Source organism: Gymnoscopelus microlampas, assembly GCF_963454915.1.
Source record: "Gymnoscopelus microlampas genome assembly, chromosome: 8".
NCBI classification, from domain to species: Eukaryota; Metazoa; Chordata; class Actinopteri; order Myctophiformes; family Myctophidae; genus Gymnoscopelus; species Gymnoscopelus microlampas.
In genome coordinates, this window is record NC_139945.1 from 33,897,584 (window position 1) to 33,915,719 (window position 18,136).

At 44.1% G+C, this 18,136-nt stretch overlaps 1 protein-coding gene across 1 annotated transcript in view; it reads left to right on the plus strand.

Annotated features, from left to right (window-relative positions):
• The first annotated feature begins 306 nt into the window (after positions 1-306).
• Positions 307-18,136, plus strand: part of tiparp (TCDD-inducible poly(ADP-ribose) polymerase) — a 35,793-nt gene continuing 17,963 nt past the window's right edge. Inside the window, exons 1-2 of the mRNA XM_084063906.1 lie at positions 307-628; positions 2,298-3,455. Coding sequence (XP_083920032.1) covers positions 2,329-3,455 — 1,127 coding nt within the window. The 5' untranslated portion in view covers positions 307-628; positions 2,298-2,328. The remainder of the gene's footprint in view (positions 629-2,297; positions 3,456-18,136) is intronic.

Consider the following 18,136-nt stretch of genomic DNA (forward strand, 5'->3'; position numbering starts at 1 on the left):
GGAAATGGCAACACTGTTCTTTCTCTCTCCCCTCTTTTTATTCCTTTTCTCCCCCTCTCTCTCTCTCTATCTAACCCCGCCCCCCATCTCTGACTCTCTCTCTAACTCTTTCTCTCTCTCTCCATACTTCTATGCTCCATACGCAACGCCCACTTTGGTAGCCAAGCCCCGCCCCAGAGCAGGTTGGCGGGGCGGTGACTGGCTGCCTGCGGAGCCCCGCCCCCTTTGGTAGCCAACCCCCGCCCCAGAGCAGGTTAGCGGGGCGGTGACTGGCTGGCCGCGGAGCCACACAGAGAATGAAGCAGTACACAGCGTTTCGTTCCCCGCAACTAACAGCTGCTCCTGCCTGCCTCCTCCTCGTCTCATCTCCGCAACGGGACTACGGAACTAACTGAACCCCGGCAGGAGGGCAGAGCCTGAGAGAGCGGATGATTAAACGGCCGCTTTGTCCCGCGCCAGCCAGCCAGCCTCGCGGTCCGGGGACCAGGACAGGTCTTAACGACACGGATCTCTTTCTCCGCCCGGACTATTAACGCTATAAAGACAGGAGGACACCGATGTACGCACGGGATTCTACCCGCAGAGGAGAGTCGAGAACAGGAGGGGTGGAGAGGATTTTATTGAAAAGGTAAAACGGTGGCGTAGTTCAGTTGTCTTTGTGTCACGCCGACATGAACCACCGGAGACCTCTACGTTGCTTCTGTTGGGGGGACATTGGCTCAGGAGAAAAGCTGCGCTATAATAAATCAACCCTGGCTCGGTCTGTCTGCTGTGCTGCGTGCTGCTGCGGTGCCCATGCAGGCTTTATTAACACAAAGATTCAAAGAGCGTTTTAAAAACTCGACACTTTTATCTTTCCAACTCCGGCTTTTTTGTGAGTAGTTTATTTTGAACAAACGTTTTAAAACGTTAGTTTGAAGAGGCGACATTTCCTCGGGACTCCTATCGTCGTTTTTGGTTGCTCCGCCGCAGTCCCTCTGTGTGTGTGTGTGTGTGTGTGTGTGTGTGTGTGTGTGTGTGTGTGTGTGTGTGTGTGTGTGTGTGTGTAAACGGTACGTGCAGAGCTGCTCGCCTGGCTCTGTGTGCGGCACGTAGACGACAGTGTTGCCATGTTTTTAGAGAGAAACAAGCAACTAACCGGGTCTATGAAAACAAGCCCAAAAGAAACGAGTCCTTCGCCCGTGGCTATTTCAAAATAAGACGTTTAACAACATTAGGAAACCAACCCAAATAAGCAACTACACTTAAGAAACAAGCTATAAAAAAAGCAACCACCAATATTTACAATCAACTTCACAGAAAAACGAGCCCGACGACGCTTATAATAAGAGGACATGGCAACACTGGTAGACGACGGAGGCCAGTGTGTATCAGCCGCCACTGATCAAAATAGTCCCGGGAGGCGGAGGACGTTTTGTTACAGTCTCACTATGATTGTATCTGCTGCAGCCACGCAGCTGGAACTACAACAATGACGTTGGTACAGGGGGACAAACTCAGAGGAATATATAAATATAAATACATAAATAATACAGTTCAAAGGAGCTTTATTGGCATGAGAAAACATACATGCCAAAGAAAGTGTCAAAATGTATAAAACAGTTGAAAATGGTAAAGTATACAATTGAAGGGGGTACAGCATTGTGTTAAACAGAGCCATGTCACATTGCGTCGTTATATACATGTTATATATACAGGATATGAAGCTTTTTGAAACAAGTAGCAGCAATCTTTTGCGGAAAATTAGCAGCATTATTTTCTCAAAACTATTTAAATAAAATGCGTTTAAAGGTAGTAGCTCTGTTTATATGAGCAGTAGGTCTAGAGGTCTAACACTCGGTACAGATAGAGCGGGACACTCAATGGTTAGTAGGTTGTGGTTGGATTGCATTGGCTAACCTAATCCACTGTTAATTTAACTCTTGACAGTTATGAATGGATATCGTAACACTGGGGGGTTTCTGTATGTATGTATGTGCCGTTTTTAACCGTCTCCTTTAAATAAATGTAAGCACAATTTAGGAAGAGAGACGCTTTCCTTTCCAGCAGACAGACTGTAGAAACACGAAACCTTTTCCAGGAAGGAAAGACGAGTTTTACGTGGCTCGTTTTACTGGTGACCAATAAAACCATTAATCACCGCCATTGTGTCAAGGATGACTAACTAGTTTGACATCTTAGAACGAGTTGTTGGGTGCACCAGGCTATAGAGCCTATCCCAGGTGTGTCATGATGCAGGTGTTTTTTTATCTGTTCCTGACGCTTTTTGTTTGCCTTTATTATCTCGTCTCTCTCAGGGCCGTCGACGGGTTCTAGGAGGAGGCGACCATGGAGAGCACTTTGCATATGGTGCAGAAACCGGCGGACTCCAGCAGCGACATTAAGGGCATTCAGAGTGTCCCTATAGCCGGGGGGCTCCCTCTGGACATGAGCCTCAACATGGTGGGGGGACGCGGGGATTATACGGAACAATCGATCGTCGGACTGTCGGACAAGATCCCTTTGGTGAAGCCGTATTTCAAGAAGAAACACGGCCAGAGGAAACTCGACACCAAATGCCTGCACCGTGCTCGCCTGGAGGACCCTATCCTGACCACCTTGCTGAGCACGGACACGCTGGTCAGCGGGGACGGGGTGTTCGTCACGCCGACCCACCCGCCCGGCGGTCGGATGATCCCCGCGGGCAACCTATGCGCGGCGGTCGCGGTAGTGAAGCAGGCGTGCATCGTGGGCCAGGTGTGCCTGAAAGCCCCGTCGGGAGCCGCCGCCGCCGTCACGGGCCTGCTGGGCGGCTGCGCCGCGTCGTCGTCGGACACGGAGATGGCCGACACCACGGCGGAGCTGGAGGAGACGGAGCGGAGCGGGGAGAGGATGTCCAAGCTCGCGGCTTTGGTCGCGATGGATATGGATTCTATCCCTAACGGCCACCGTTTACAGCCTCCCCTCCTGGGCTCGGCGGCCGTGACGACGGTAGTGACAATAGCACCCCCTAGTAGCCGGGCCACCCCCATGGCTGCTTCCCCACCTCTCGGCCACCAAGTGGGGGGCGTCAAACCCGGTGACCTCTTCGCTTCTGAAGCCTTGCGGGGGGCAGATTGCCTTCCCATCAAAGACCGTGGTGGACCCCCTCCCCTCCCCCAGACCTCCCGGCCCGACAAAGGAGTGATATTTCAGGATAAAAGCGAAGAGGCCTCCCTTGACCTGGTCTTTGAGCTGCTGACCCAGCTCCAGTATCACACACACCAAGCGGACGCCGTGTCCGTCTGTGTGGATTTCCTCCAGGGTCTGTGTGTGTACGGCAGTGATTGTGCCCACCACCACACAGTGCTGCCCTACCACTGGCAGATCCGCAGGAGCAGTAGTCAGACTTGGCAGAGCATAGCGGATGACTCTCAGGAACAGCTGGAGAGGCTCTACTGCAACCCGGACAATGAGCAAATCAGGCTCAAATTTCAGTAAGTAGCCACGGCTATAGGCTAGGATAACCTTCATTATCTGCAATGAATAGGCATTGTTATAAGTTAATAAGCTGTGTCTGTATTGGCACAGTGCTGCAGGGGGGTCAATTCACTTTCAGGTTAATGGAAGCAGTTTATTAACTGAGACCACAATTCACATGTCAATGAAAAAGTAGTAGTTTCCTTCCAATATAGAATATAGAAAACATAATAACTAGTATTGAAATGTAGTATGTATTGCATGTATCTATATTGCATGTATCTGTCTGTCTCTACCACCTACATATTTAATTAGTTGATAGATACAAGTAGCCTGTGTGAATTCCTCCCATCTCTGCTGTGCTGCCTTTTATGTGAAGTGATTATCGTGTCAAAAAGGGGTCACCTGCTCTCTACAACGATGACACAAAAACCATAACAAATAATATTTTAAAGGATAGTAGTAGCCATCCTGTCCCCAGGTGACAGCACAACACTTGTACCAGAGAGCCCCTTTACTTGTTAGAGATTACCTGTTGTGTAAACAACCTCAGCTAGTTATATGTATGTGGGTATAGAGGTCCTCAGGTGCTGTTGGGCTATACTTGCAGACTGTCACATTTGGTTGGGCTACTGTAGTAAACTGATCCCATGCTTGTGGCTTGGTGACTGGTGCAGTAAGCTGATAGGATGTTTGACGACTCATAGGCTACTTGTGGTTTGGTGAGTTGCTAACTAGCGTGAGCTTCCTTTTTAAGTTTCACCCCTTCTGTGCCAAACTGAAAGAGCTAGCTGGAATTTAAAGTTGAGCTGAGTGAGGACTAATAGATAATAGTCAAATGTATGTGTGACCTCTTACTCATAGTTTTGTTTGCTAATGAATGCATGGCTTTGTTTGATAATGTATGAGGGTTGGGTTAGACTAGAGCAGTGCTTCTCAAACCTGTCAGGCAGTGCCAGACCCCTCAAAATAATCATATTTGAACTGGGGACCCCCACCCTGACAATCACTTGGAATTGTAGGAGTTGAGGCATTACATTTAGTTTGACTTGGTTCCACAGATAAATATTGTGAAAATAGCCGTTCTACAAGCCCACAACGCCTCACAATGTCTCTTTCTTGTATTATTTGGCCAATGTTTAATCAACAAACTATACTATAAAAACTGGTCACTTTTTATGCAGTAATTTTTTTTCCATTTAATTTTTTTTTGTTTTTTGTTTGGTATTAGGCATGTCCCTAAATTGTAAATTAACTGTCATCTGGGGACCCCCACAAAATCATGTGGGGACCCCCCTGGGGGTCCCGACCCACAGGTTGAGAACCACTGGACTAGAGTACATAAGAGTGCTGCATCACGATTCACGATGCATTGGGAGCTTGTAGAGCGGATATTCTCGGTGCACGACACGCAACCATGTATATAAATCAGGCATTAGTCATCATGGTAGTGGTGTGTCTGAGTGTTCATTGCCCAGCTCTATGTGTTGTGTATCGGTTCTGTTTATAATATACACTGTACAGTACAGTATGGTAGCGTGCGTCAGTCACTGTGTCATGTGTTTTTGTGTGCTTTGGAAGTCGACGTGTCAATCATCCACCTGCATTGTGGGTAAAAAGATACAACTGGCACATTTATTTTTGTTCCCCCTTCTCCCAACCTCACTACTGAGTCGTTTTCTTTCCTCCTTCTTTTTTTTTCAATTGATTCAAATCACAAGTCCACTTAGGGATCTCCCTGCTACCAAAAAGCCAGCCTTATCATTGGCTGGATCTAAGGTCAGACCAGGAAGTACAGTGTAGCACCCATGGTGTAAAGCTGTGAACTTCCATGACCCTGCTGCTGCCTGGTGTGGTCACTGACACACACGCACAGGCTCTCTCTCTCCCTCCTCCTTGTCCTGTGTCCATCTCTCTCTCACTCCATCTCCTCTCTCTCTTGCTCCCTCTCACATACACGCACATACAAACACTTGAGCCTGCCTGGCACGCAGACTCTCACACGAATCCTCTGTGCAGACGAGCTGAGCGGTTTGTCATGCTCACACGCACGCCTTTTAGCAGACATAGATAAACCTCTCTCTCTCACACACACACACGTCTCCCCTTCTCCCTCTCACATACACGCACGCACGCATGCATGCACATGCAGGCATTTGGCAAGCCTGGGTGGGTTGACATGAAAAGCATGCACACTTGCACGGCTTCCTGCAGAGCTGTAACACACACACACACACACACACACACACACACACACACACACACACACACACACACACACACACACACACACACACACACACACACACACACACACACACACACACACACACACACACACACACACACACACACACACACACACACACGCACAATTATACCATTATACCCTTTTACCATAAACATCTTTACTGGATTATTGAGGCCACAAGAAGGTTTTTTTTGTGCGCGCGTGTTCATGTTTGTCTGTCAGTGTGTGCCTACATCTGTATGTCATTCCTTCATCCAACCTTTATTTAAACAATGGGATCACATTGAAGGGGAGCAGCCTATCTATGTGTGTGTGTGTGTGTGTGTGTGTGCTGTAGATTGAGGTTTTCAACTGAAACTCCATGCAAAGTGCAGATTGCTCCACAAACAGGATATGCACCTGTCAGCGTCAACCCAGGTCTTCTCAGAGGCCATTTGAATGTGTAATGCCTGAATTATACTTAGTTGCACATCGTGTTGTGCAACCAAGAAAATACTGTGATGCATTGTGAGCTACTAATGAGCTTGTAGATCTGCTATTTTCAACTTGTGGCACTGGCAACTCCGTATAAATCAGGGTTTACACTGTTATTACTGTACATTCAGCACCATCTGGCTTGCTTGACAGAAATGTGCAGCTATTTCCTAGAAGTTATTGGAATACTAATATAGGCTATTATTTATTGGCTGTTTATTCTAAATATCAGACTTTTGTCCTTAGCCATAGGATTGAGTACTTTTACACAGTGTAAATGTGTCATGGTTGTTTCCCCCAGTTCATATGATTTAAATGTACATTGCCAGAGCAGTTAGTTGTGTCTTTCTGAATCAACATAGTAAAATCTGTGTTAATTTAGCTCTGAGAGCATACAAATGTAACCCAATGGACTGATTTAAGGTCCATTTGGTTCCATTTGTATGCTCTCATAGTTAACATAGTAGATTTGACTGTATGTAGGCTATTTACTTAGTTTATCAGCCATGTACTCAGTTTATTAGGACATGTTTTTGTATGTTTTAAAACAATTCTACAACAGTTTGTTTTGTGATTTGCCAATTTGAAGTAAATGTAAATGCATTAATAGCCCATTATAATAGTAACCCATGTAGGATTTTCTTTAAATCTCTGATTACCCAACAAGCAAACATTGTAATTACTATGGTTGCTATGTTCTGTAATTGGTTGGAGCTGCTTTCCATTGTCATATTTACTGGTATCCCTCCCCCTTTCTTTTGATGTGTAGGCCTAAATTAAAAGTCTACGGGAAGGGATTTAAAAGTTTTAACAACAACTAAAGCATGGAACCCAGGAACTTAAGTAAATAAAATATTTTCAACCCATTAAGCCCGTTTCACAAAAGCTGTTAACTAAAGGCACATGGTAACAAAGTAAAGTGAAGACATTTTCTAAGTAAGACATCTTTACTCTAAGTTAACTCCTTTGATCAAATAAAATCATCAGATTCTTATCTTCTAGTTTTGCCTTCAGATTTTAGGTTAAAAAGCATGTTTGACCGTAGTTGGCCTCAAACTAATCCAACGTCACTGTCAAAATCACTCATAATTATGTCTCTACTGGGTTTCAATCTACCGTAAAAGAATGGAAAGTGCTTGTACGTGTTCTTGAGCCGGTGTCCCGGAATGACGCTAGGTGTACTCATTTGGCTTTAGGGCTTATAACATTGAGCAACCCCTGGGTGTAAACACCATTGCCGGGAGAGAAATGAGACAGAGATACTACTCAGCGGCGTAGCTTAGCTTGGGACGTACAGTTCTCTTACTTAATGGGTTGCAGCCTTGGTCTTTGTTATACTGGGTGTGTGGAGAGTTCTTTTTGTGCTTTCCTGTAGAGGCATCCAACCTGTCGCTCAAGGCAACACACAAGGCATTGCCGTGGTAACCAGAGCCAGCTGATAACAGTGTTAGTGATCTAAAGAGCAGCAGATGACTAAACAAGCCCTACTGTTGGTATGGAAACAACACAGGCCTATTTTGGCTGCCACTGTAGTGTGTGTGTGTGTGTGTGTGTGTGTGTGTGTGTGTGTGTGTGTGTGTGTGTGTGTGTGTGTGTGTGTGTGTGTGTGTGTGTGTGTGTGTGTGTGTGTGTGTGTGTGTGTGTGTGTGTGTGTGTGTGTGTGTGTTACAAAGACATACCTATGTGTGCACAAGGCCGTGTGTGCAGGAGGAGTGCTGCTGGTCACAGATGTGTATGATCCATAGCTCAGGTTAATCCCATCCATATGATAAGCAGGAAGGGAAGCGAGGCTAATCCTCCTCAGTCATGTACTCTGCAAAAAGGAGGCAAAGCTTCCCCTTCATCATCACCTCCACATCTCCTCTCTGCTGGAACTAAACTCACGGTGGTGCAGTTATACATCGTTTCTGTCGGGTGGAAACCTTTTTATTCCCAAAACTGTTCATTTCTTCTTATTATTTGAAAAATAGTGAAAATAGTTGATGTACAAGCTTGAGTCCCCACTTAAAAGTAACTTCTGCTCGAGCATGCTGTAAAACACGTACGATTTATATTAATTTGAGTGAGCATTGTTTTTAGACACGAGCAAGGAGGAGGCCTTAAAAACAGGGATTTGACCCATAAACATGACTATGTTACTACTACTCTTTGTTGAATGATAAGCCACTTAAAACCTGGCGTCCGTATTTTGGACATGTCAGTATAGGAAAAACACATTCTTAAAAAGATATCTAATCGATTGTTTTCCGGCTTGGATCGATGGAACCAACGAGGTATAATATAAGTCGCTATTTATCGGTATCACAATGAAAACACGTTTCTCAAGGTTTTAAAGAAAGAAATACCATGGCATTTACTTTTTTACTTATTTTTAAATATTAATGTTACCGTATATTAAGATGAAAAAAATCTTACTGTTTGGCAAATATTAGGGGCCCACTTGTAATACCCCCGCAGCCCACCATTGGGCCCCGGCCAGCAGGTTGAGAATCGCTGAATGAGGCTATCCATTTAATGATTTGAACAACAATGAAAGGCAGCTCATTTAAGAACTTTAATTTGCAAGTATGCTGCGACTTTAGTGTCTGCATGTGGGACGTGTAGGCGGAGGACGTATGGCGAGAGAGAGAGAGAGGGGGAGAGAGAGAGAGCTTGTTTGTTAGCCAGGCGATACAAGGCTTGTTTGTCATTAACCCATTCAATCCGGGAACGCAACTACAAATGTCTTCTAAATCCTAACAGTTTTCTGAAACCCGTATGTTGCTATAATATCAGTGGTTCTCAAACATTTTCATGTCAAGGACCCCCAAAATGATATGTATTTGGTCGCGGAGCCCCATCTCTAAGTATTTTGTTCCAGGGACCCCCCCCCCCCCCCCCCCAGAAGCAAAGGTTTGAGTTACAAATGTTTGCTTTGAAAAATATATATATTCAAAGATTTGCACAAATTTTTAAGATTTTTCAGAAATAGCAGATATACAAGCTCATGAGCTTGTATATCTGCTATTTTTTTAATAGCCAAAAAAAATCGAAAAATGGCACAGATGCGTTCCCGGTCTTAACGGATTAACTGACATAAAGAGTCACTGAGTGAGCACCAAGGGCAGAGCGCCCTGACATCAAGGTGTGTGTGTGTGTGTGTGTGTGTGTGTGTGTGTGTGTGTGTGTGTGTGTGTGTGTGTGTGTGTGTGTGTGTGTGTGTGTGTGTGTGTGTGTGTGTGTGTGTGTGTGCGTGCATGTGTATTCATCGCAGGGGATCTTGTGCTACCTTTGTATGTATCTGTGTTTTGTCTGTGAAATATATGCAATTTAAAGCATTGGTGTGTGTGTGTGTGTGTGTGTGTCATCGGGACCCCTTGCGTGTGTTGATTCCGCGCAAACAGATAGCATATCAGATAATGGGCCTAAGTGTGTGTGTGTGTGTGTGTGTGTATGTGTGTGTAGATAACGTGTCAGACAGCCCATGAAATGAATCAGTGAGGCGAGGTCTGGGTCGCCCTGCCTCCTGTTACTCAGCATCTGAATTTAACCCTCTCCTCTCCTCGATGCTCACCCAGCCCTGCTGTGTGTCTCCTCTCTTGTTAGGGGCTGTCACCATTACACAAATTTAGGCTGACGATTAATTGTCATACAAATAATTGGGGTTAACGATTTTAATTGTGTTTTTGGAATCGAACGTTGGAACATATGAATAAAAATGTACATTTCTGTTTTGCCTTTTAGGCTTCGTAAACAAACATTGAAAAAAATAGCAGAAATAGCTGATCTACAAGTTTACTTGTAGATCTGCTAATTCCGCTATTATTACTTTTTTTAATGTTTGAACATCTTTCAACTGGGAAACGATTATGCAAAAATAATTGCAATTATCTCAAATATTTGGGATTGGGCAATTATGTAATTATGAATTTGTGACAGGCCTACTCTCTGTGTCATTGTATACATCCATTCTCCTTCAGTACAGATTCATACTGTGTGTGTCTGCCCCTCTCCCTTTGTCCACTATTTGCAAGACATTTCTGCTTTCTAATTTGCTTTCCTTTTCTCATTTGTCCCTCTAAATCTCGTAACATGAATCAGGGAATGGAATTGTGCGTGTTGTGTTGTGTTGTGTTGTGTTGTGTTGTGTTGTGTGTCTGGCCCTGTGAGTGTTCCTACCTCCAGGCGTTCGGTATGCCTCTGCACTGAAGCAATATCCTCTCTCGCTCGCTCTGGTTTTGTCAGAATGTCTCTCTCTCTCTCTCTCTCTCTCTCTCTCTCTACCTCTCTACCTCTCTACCTCTCTACCTCTCTACCTCTCTACCTCTCTACCTCTCTACCTCTCTCTCTCTCTCTCTCTCTCTCTCTACCTCTCTCTCTCTCTCTCTACCTCCCTATCGGTTAGATCGGCTCCTGTGTTTTGCAATCTATCATAAACACAGTTATTTCCTCTGTCACATCAATGTCAAAGTAATTTTGTTTGTTTTTCTTTCCTTCTACTTTGTGCCGGTTACCTGGTTTACATTCTCAGTCAGACAGAGAGACACAGAGGGAGAGAATGAAAAGAGAGAGGCCCCCCCACCGCCCCCACTTTCCATCTATCATTTCATATGACAAGTACACAAAGACACAAGAGAGGGAGGTGGAGGGAGGAGGATAATGAGGAGAGAGAATGTGGGAAAGAGAGGAGTGTGTCAACACAGCCAGGTGGAGAGGAGGGATAGAGAGAAGAGACAGTCGGCAATGTTGAATGGCAGGATGGTTCCTTCATTACAAACCATGATGCTACTTCTGCAATGTTCTGTGTGTGTGTGTGTGTGTGTGTGTGTGTGTGTGCCCGCGCGCGCCCATAAGTATGGTATTATGTGAGAAATAGACATTTTGAGGACAATTTTCCTGGTCCTCACTCTTTACAAGAGTAATGGTTGATTTTACGGTTTAAAAATATTTCATAGTTAGTCTTACAATTAGGAAAGATTCTGTTTATATCAGGATTTGTCTTTCAGACATTATGTATAAATCAGGCATACCTCTAACCCTAATAGACAAACCTAGTTAGCCTTGGGTTGGGGCTCAAAATGGCATTTGTAAAAATTGCCGTCCTAAAATGTTGATGTTGTAACAACTATTGTGTGTGTGTGTGTGTGTGTGTTTGTTTGTGTTTGTTAGAGAAAGAGGGCAAAATCAAGAACTGTAGAAAGTGTTTTGTGTGTCTGTTTTGGGTGTTTGTCTCTGTATCTCCATTAGGTGTGTGTGTGTGGGGGTGTGCATGTGTGCTCATGCGTGTGTTCATGTGGGTGTGCTGTGTTTCCTGGCCAGGCAACAGAACCAGTGAGGGAAGTACAATATTTAAACACTTATCTGGTCAATGAATAGTTGGCATGAGGAAGTGACACTTAATCCATGACATGATGAGGTCTGTTTGTGTGCATGTGCATGTGCATGCGTGTGTGTGTGTGTGTGTGTGTGTGTGTGTGTGTGTGTGTGTGTGTGTGTGTGCGTGCGCGCGCACGGCTGAACATGCATGAGGACACGGCGTAAAGAAGCCTTCGTCAGCAGATCTGTTTGACTGGCTGACTTATTGACTTGTCGAGGCGTGACTGGGTGAACCTTTCGTGTGTGTACATGAATCTTTTGAAATGGAGTGTGCGTGCATGAGTTGTGTGTGTGTGCACATGCTCACACGTGTGTGTGTGTGTGTGTGTGTGTGTGTGTGTGTGTGTGTGTGTGTGTGTGTGTGTGTGTGTGTGTGTGTGTGTGTGTGTGTGTGTGTGTGTGTGTGTGTGTGTGTGTGTGTGTGTGTGTATGAGAGTGTGTTTTTCTCTGGTCTGTGACGTGCATAATAGCATGACTGATGCTGGTATGCGGGTCTGTCTAACCGTGAGAAAGTTCTAAGGGGTGGGTGTGTGTGTGTGTGTGTGCGTGTGCGTGTGCGCGTGCGCGTGTGTGCGTTGTGCTGAGAGAGAACAGAGACGGGTGCCAGATGGGGCCTTTTTTAAAGGCCACTGTACCAGCAGAGCTAGGAGCTTGCCTAGTGGTTACGGTGATTATACAAAAATACCAGCAATATCCTATAAAGTTGCACCCCCCCACCCCCCCCCCCCTCTCTTTTATGTGTTGTTGTTGCACGAGCCACATCTCGCCTCTTTCAAAGGTTGAAACACCCTTCATCATTTCACCGTCAAGCTCTCTCCTCCCTTTCATGTAGCCTCTCCTGTGAGAGCTCTAACGTTAGGCAGGTGAAATCAATACAGGTTCATAGCTTTCACCTTCCAGCAAAAAAGGCAGGTACTAATATTATGCGCCTTTGGTCTGTGTGTCTCTGCAGTTCACTGTGTAATGCATCCGCATATCCAGGCAAGGCCTCTCCCTGTTGCCATGCCGACGCGAGTACAGCTCTCTGATTGGTTCAGAGTGGCATCAAAGATGTCTCTCTCTCTCCGACCCTGACCTGACCCCTCTCTCTGTCTCTGTCTGTCTCGCTGTCTCTGTGTCTGTATCAATTTCAATCTCATCCACTTGGGATGATATTGCAATTAGTGGACGTACTAATGTGATGACTGATGATGACGTATGTCGACCGTTACTCATGCAGGCTAAATATAAAATGACTAGGCTGACCTTTTGCATTGACGATGTCATCTTCTTGTAGGCAGTGGTGGAAAGTAACTAAGTACATTTACTCAAGTACTGTACTTAAGCACAATTTTGAGGTACTTTTACTTTACTGGAGTATTTCCAATTTTCTGTACTTCTACTGCTTCTACTCCACTACATCTCAGAGGCAAATATTGTACTTTTACTCCACTACAATCATTTGAAAACTTTAGTTACTTTGCAGATATAAATGATTACATTATACAACTTACATTAACCACTTTAGCCCTATTTTATACCGAGGCTATTTGAAAATAGCCGATCTACAAGCTCACAACGTGTCGCATTGCGACGCGTTGTGAGCTTGTAGATCTGCTATTTTCAAATATTTTAGTACTTTTACTTTTGGTACTTTAAGTACATTTTGATACCAATACTTTTGTACTTTTACTCAAGTAAATTTTGAATTCTGGACTTTTACTTGTAACAGAGTACTTCTACATTGCAGTATTGATACTTTTACTTAAGTAAAACATTCGAGTACTTTTTCCACCACTGTGTGTGTGTGTGTGTGTGTGTGTGTGTGTGTGTGTGTGTGTGTGTGTGTGTGTGTGTGTGTGTGTGTGTGTGTGTGTGTACACAGTACAGTACAGTACATTCTGGGTGAGTGGGTGTGATCTGGAGTAAGAGTGGCATGTTTCTGCCATTTTAATTGGCTCCTGTGATGAAACCACAGCATCTCTGTGCACTTTAAATTAACTGAAATGGAAGTTTAATTTGTGGAACATGACAAACCTATAGGCTTAGGAGAGAGGGAGATGGCATGGAGGCTTGGAAATAAAGGGAGAGAAGCAAAGAAAGAGGGGAGGCATAGAAATTGTCCAAAGAGTCGCTACTATATGCAGAAAGGGAGAGATAGATGGAGTGAGTGAGCATGGTAAAGACTGTGGCATGACAAATCGCATTCCTGGAGGCCCCTGTTTGTGTGTGTGTGTGTGTGTGTGTGTGTGTGTGTGTTGTGAGTGCGAGCACACCTGTATTTTAATTTGTTTTCCATTCAGGGGTGCGTGTGGTGTGTGCAGAGGTTGGGTTGGAAGAGAGGCTCCTTGGGGACAGGGTGCTACTACTTCTAGCCAGTGAAATAATGGTAAAAGTAAACTTTCTCATTTCCTGGGTACCCCCTGGAACCCCTTCAAGGAACACTGGAGGTCCCCGGACCCCACTTTGAGATCCACTGAGTTAAATAATAATCTCACCGAAGGAGAGTGTGAGAGAACCTGATCTTTTCCGTGTTAACCCATAGCAACGTGTTGCAAGTGCTTTATAACACCGTGTGAGAGTACTGTCATCACCTTTTAATGAGCTAACTTGTGATGCCTTATCACAGGGTAACACACAGGTCAGCACGCAGGTATATAAAGCCATTGTGAAGCGTTATTGAAGTTCTCTTTTGGAAAGACACACTTCCCCCTTTGTTTTCCATGTATATCAATTATTAATTTTCTTTCTTGACTTTCAAGGTCTCTCTCTTTTGTTTCCCTGCCTTTTTTCTGTGGTTCCCTTTTTTTCTGTTCACTTTATTTCAGAGGTCGGGTGGGTAGGTGGGGGGTGGTTAATCTCCGACACAGATATGAACCCGTGCAAACAAAGTTATTACTGAAGTCAATTTTTATAAATCCTCTTAAGATAATTGTGGAACATGCCAAAACCTGAGGCGTAACAAATGATTGCTTTGTTCGTCAGCTCTCTTTCTCTCTGTCTCTCTCTCTCTTTCTCTCTCTCTTCTCATTCTGTCTACGCACACTCTTCTTCATATGGTAGTCGGCAGAGCAGCACCTGTTTCATTCAAAGATGCCTTTTCTGGTAAATCACTGAGCAGGAACGGCGACTCAATTCTCACGCTAGTTGTGTTTTTGTTTCTGCACGTGCTCAGTTGTAGATCCCTGTTTCATTTCCTTAAATTGACAAATGCATTGACACTTGAGTCAGCAGAATTATTGATATTGACGCTAAGAAGACCGTGTGTGTGTGTGTGTGTGTGTGTGTGTGTGTGTGTGTGTGTGTGTGTGTGTGTGTGTGTGTGTGTGTGTGTGTGTGTGTGTGTGTGTGTGTGTGTGTGTGTGTGTGTGTGTGTGTGTGTGTGTGTGTGTGTGTGTTAATACAAGATGACTTGACACTTATTAGCACCTCCTGAGTGAAACCGCATTCAGTTAGTTTCGCTCACTAAGGGGTGTGTGTGTGTGTGTGTGGACATGGGTGTGGCTGTGTGTGACCGTAATCCAGAGAATAGTCATCAGTGATGTGAAACTGTGACTGGACAGCTTTATTTTCAGTGAAGGAACAGTATCGGCATCATCTTCATATTGAGTTTCACTTCTCCAGGCATAATAACATTACATCTCGTATCCATTTTGCTCTTTCAAGTCCTCTCTCTCTCTCTCTCTCTCCCTCTCTCTCTCTCTCTCTGAGTCCTTCTCTTTTTACACCACTTTGAATCATTTCAACTGCTTTAATTACCGGTAGATAGAATGTATACACCCCCCTCCCCTCTCTGTATGTGTATGTGAGGGTTATTATTGGACTTAAAGAAGAAGCCATGAGAAATCATCATAGTTATTTCATGAACCAACAACCCCCTTCACATGAACACACGCACGAATGCGAATGCAAAGGCAGACATCTAACCTTTGACCTTACTTTCATTTAGTGTTCAGACACAAATCAATGAGCCTATTAACCATTAACACTTTCAATCTATGTGTGTCTAACTGCATGTCTGACTGCGTGTCTGACTGTGTGTGTGTGTGTGTGTGTGTGTGTGTTCGTTCATGTGTGTGTGAAGGAAGAGAGTCAGTTAAAAAGTAAAGTTTTGTCACAGTTTGTCTGAAGTATATATTTGTTTCAGTTGACAGTTTTCCATTTCCATACTGTCTGTGTGGGGGGGGGGGTGTGGGTGGGTCTGTGGGTGTGTGCGTGTATGCATGCTTGTCTGTCTGTGTCTCTTTCTGCCTGCTGTTCATGTGCATGGCATAGCGTGCCAGTGTGCATTGCCCACATGTGTACGAGTGGTATGTCTGACCCAGAATGGTTTTGCCAGAGGCTCTTAACACACACACACACACACACACACACACACACACACACACACACACACACACACACACACACACACACACACACACACACACACACACACACACACACACACACACACACACACACACACAATGTGAGGCTTTGACCCAGACTAATCCAGACAGTTTGGGTTAGGGGAGGAGACATGTACAGAATGTCAGGAAACATGCCTCAGAGACATGAAGTAGTGGTGTGGTTCAGTTCTACCAGTCATCACCCCCATCCATCCAGGCTCTCCTCCATTATTCTCAGCAACCCCTGGTTCCAGGGGGTCCCCAGCCAAATTATATTGCATAAAAAAATCAGTTTAACCTCTTTAATAGGTTACATTACATTGGCTATTTTCAAATCCATATAAATTTAGGGGTCCTTGACATGAAAATGTTTGAGAACCACTTCTCTAGATGATGACACGTCGAATGTGTATCAGCACAGGTTGAAGCATTTTGAGCTCCTTTCTGATGCTTGTTGTTGACAATAGTTTCAGTCGAACCACTTTCAAACCTATTTTGGGCGCATCACATCATTGCCCTATTTTGGGCACATCACATCATTGCCCTATTTTGGGCACATCATTATAGGCGAAAACGCTCCTAGATGGGCTGTTTTCGCTCAACACCATTGTACGATGAAGTATGATAAATTAGGACTTACATGTCCAAGCTAGTCATTAGTTTTCCTGTAACACAGCTGGGCATATCACAGGACACACCATTGTCACTCTGTTGAGAAATGAATCTATGTGTGAACAATGCAAAGTATTTAGGAAGATTATACATTGTTTTCTTGTTTTTTATGTTGCTGCCTGATGAAAATGTAGATGTATTGTTTCCCAGTGTGTTAGGATTTAAATGAGTTAATTTGAAACTAAACAGAGATGCTCATAGGCCTGCGTCCTGCGTCTATGACGCACATTATTGAGAAAGGACGCATTCATGCCACCGTCGTGGCGTCCATGGGACGCACTGTAGTTGTCACCAACAACAGAAAAAAAAAAAAATATTCGCGGTAAAATATTTTTTTTTTACCGCGAATATTTTACAAATCCACGGGACACCACCATTTTGCATGGCCACATCCTACTTTATAAACAATAAAATCCACGTAGAAATTGTCTTAGAAAGACGATTTCTACGTAACAAGAAATTTCGATTTCTAAATAATAATAATAATCCATGGACGCCGCCATTTTGCGCATGCTCAGACCGAATTCTTTTGGGTAACATTTTTTTTTTTTGGGTAACAATAAGGGCCGTTAGCGTCCGCAGCCGTCCGCCCAGTTGAAACGTGACGTGAGCAGACCTGATTGTATGGGTAACACATTTAACAAACGTGAATTAAAAATAAACTCTGATTAATGTAGTTAGTGGTGTAACATGCCAACAAAAAAGATACTGAAGCCTGCTGCAGGGCAACAGAAAATAGCAAGCCTATTTAGCTATTTTATGTATATAAAAATATACTATTTACAGTATATAGCCGTTTTTATATTTATATTTTGCTATATTAAAATAGCAAGCCCATATCGGTGCTATTTAATTTACTTTATATACTGTTCTATGTTTGCATATACTTTGCACTGTTTGCATACAATTTGCAAATATTAAAGTTGTCAGATTTGGAATTGTGTAGATTTCTTTCAGAGACATGTTCTATATATATACATATACATGAATATAACCATATTATAACCATATAGGATGAAAAGGACGAATTAAACGCTGTGATTTTTTGTGGGACTCATAAAATGTCCCTGGGACCCATCTAAAAGACCACCCTTGGGTCCCGGGACCCATTACATTGAAAACCTAGCAACATTACGTTACGTGCGCATAATGTTTAGTGGACAGCATTGTGTGCTATTTGCATGTAAATAGCCAGTCCACACAGAGGTACAGTTTGTGCATTGTTTATCGCTTAAGCTGATCTAGAGCTTATTTGCCGGGCAGGTTGTGTATTCCTGTAATGCCTGCCATTCACAGCCAGTAGACCATCTCCAGGCTTTAAATCTTGATGATAACCAACGATTATAATCTCATTTGTGTTCTGTCGCAGGCACATAGGAACAGCATGCAAATTCTTATACTTTGCATGTTGTTGCATGTAGTGGCATTCCCCTTGTGCATGCGTGCGCATGTATTTTTTCTAGCCTGTGTGTGCGAGTGCATGTGTCTGCATCGATTGCCTTTCTTTCATCCTGTGAATTTTCATGTGGGTTCCACGCTTAAATGACAGATTGACTTGTATCAAGCCATCTACATG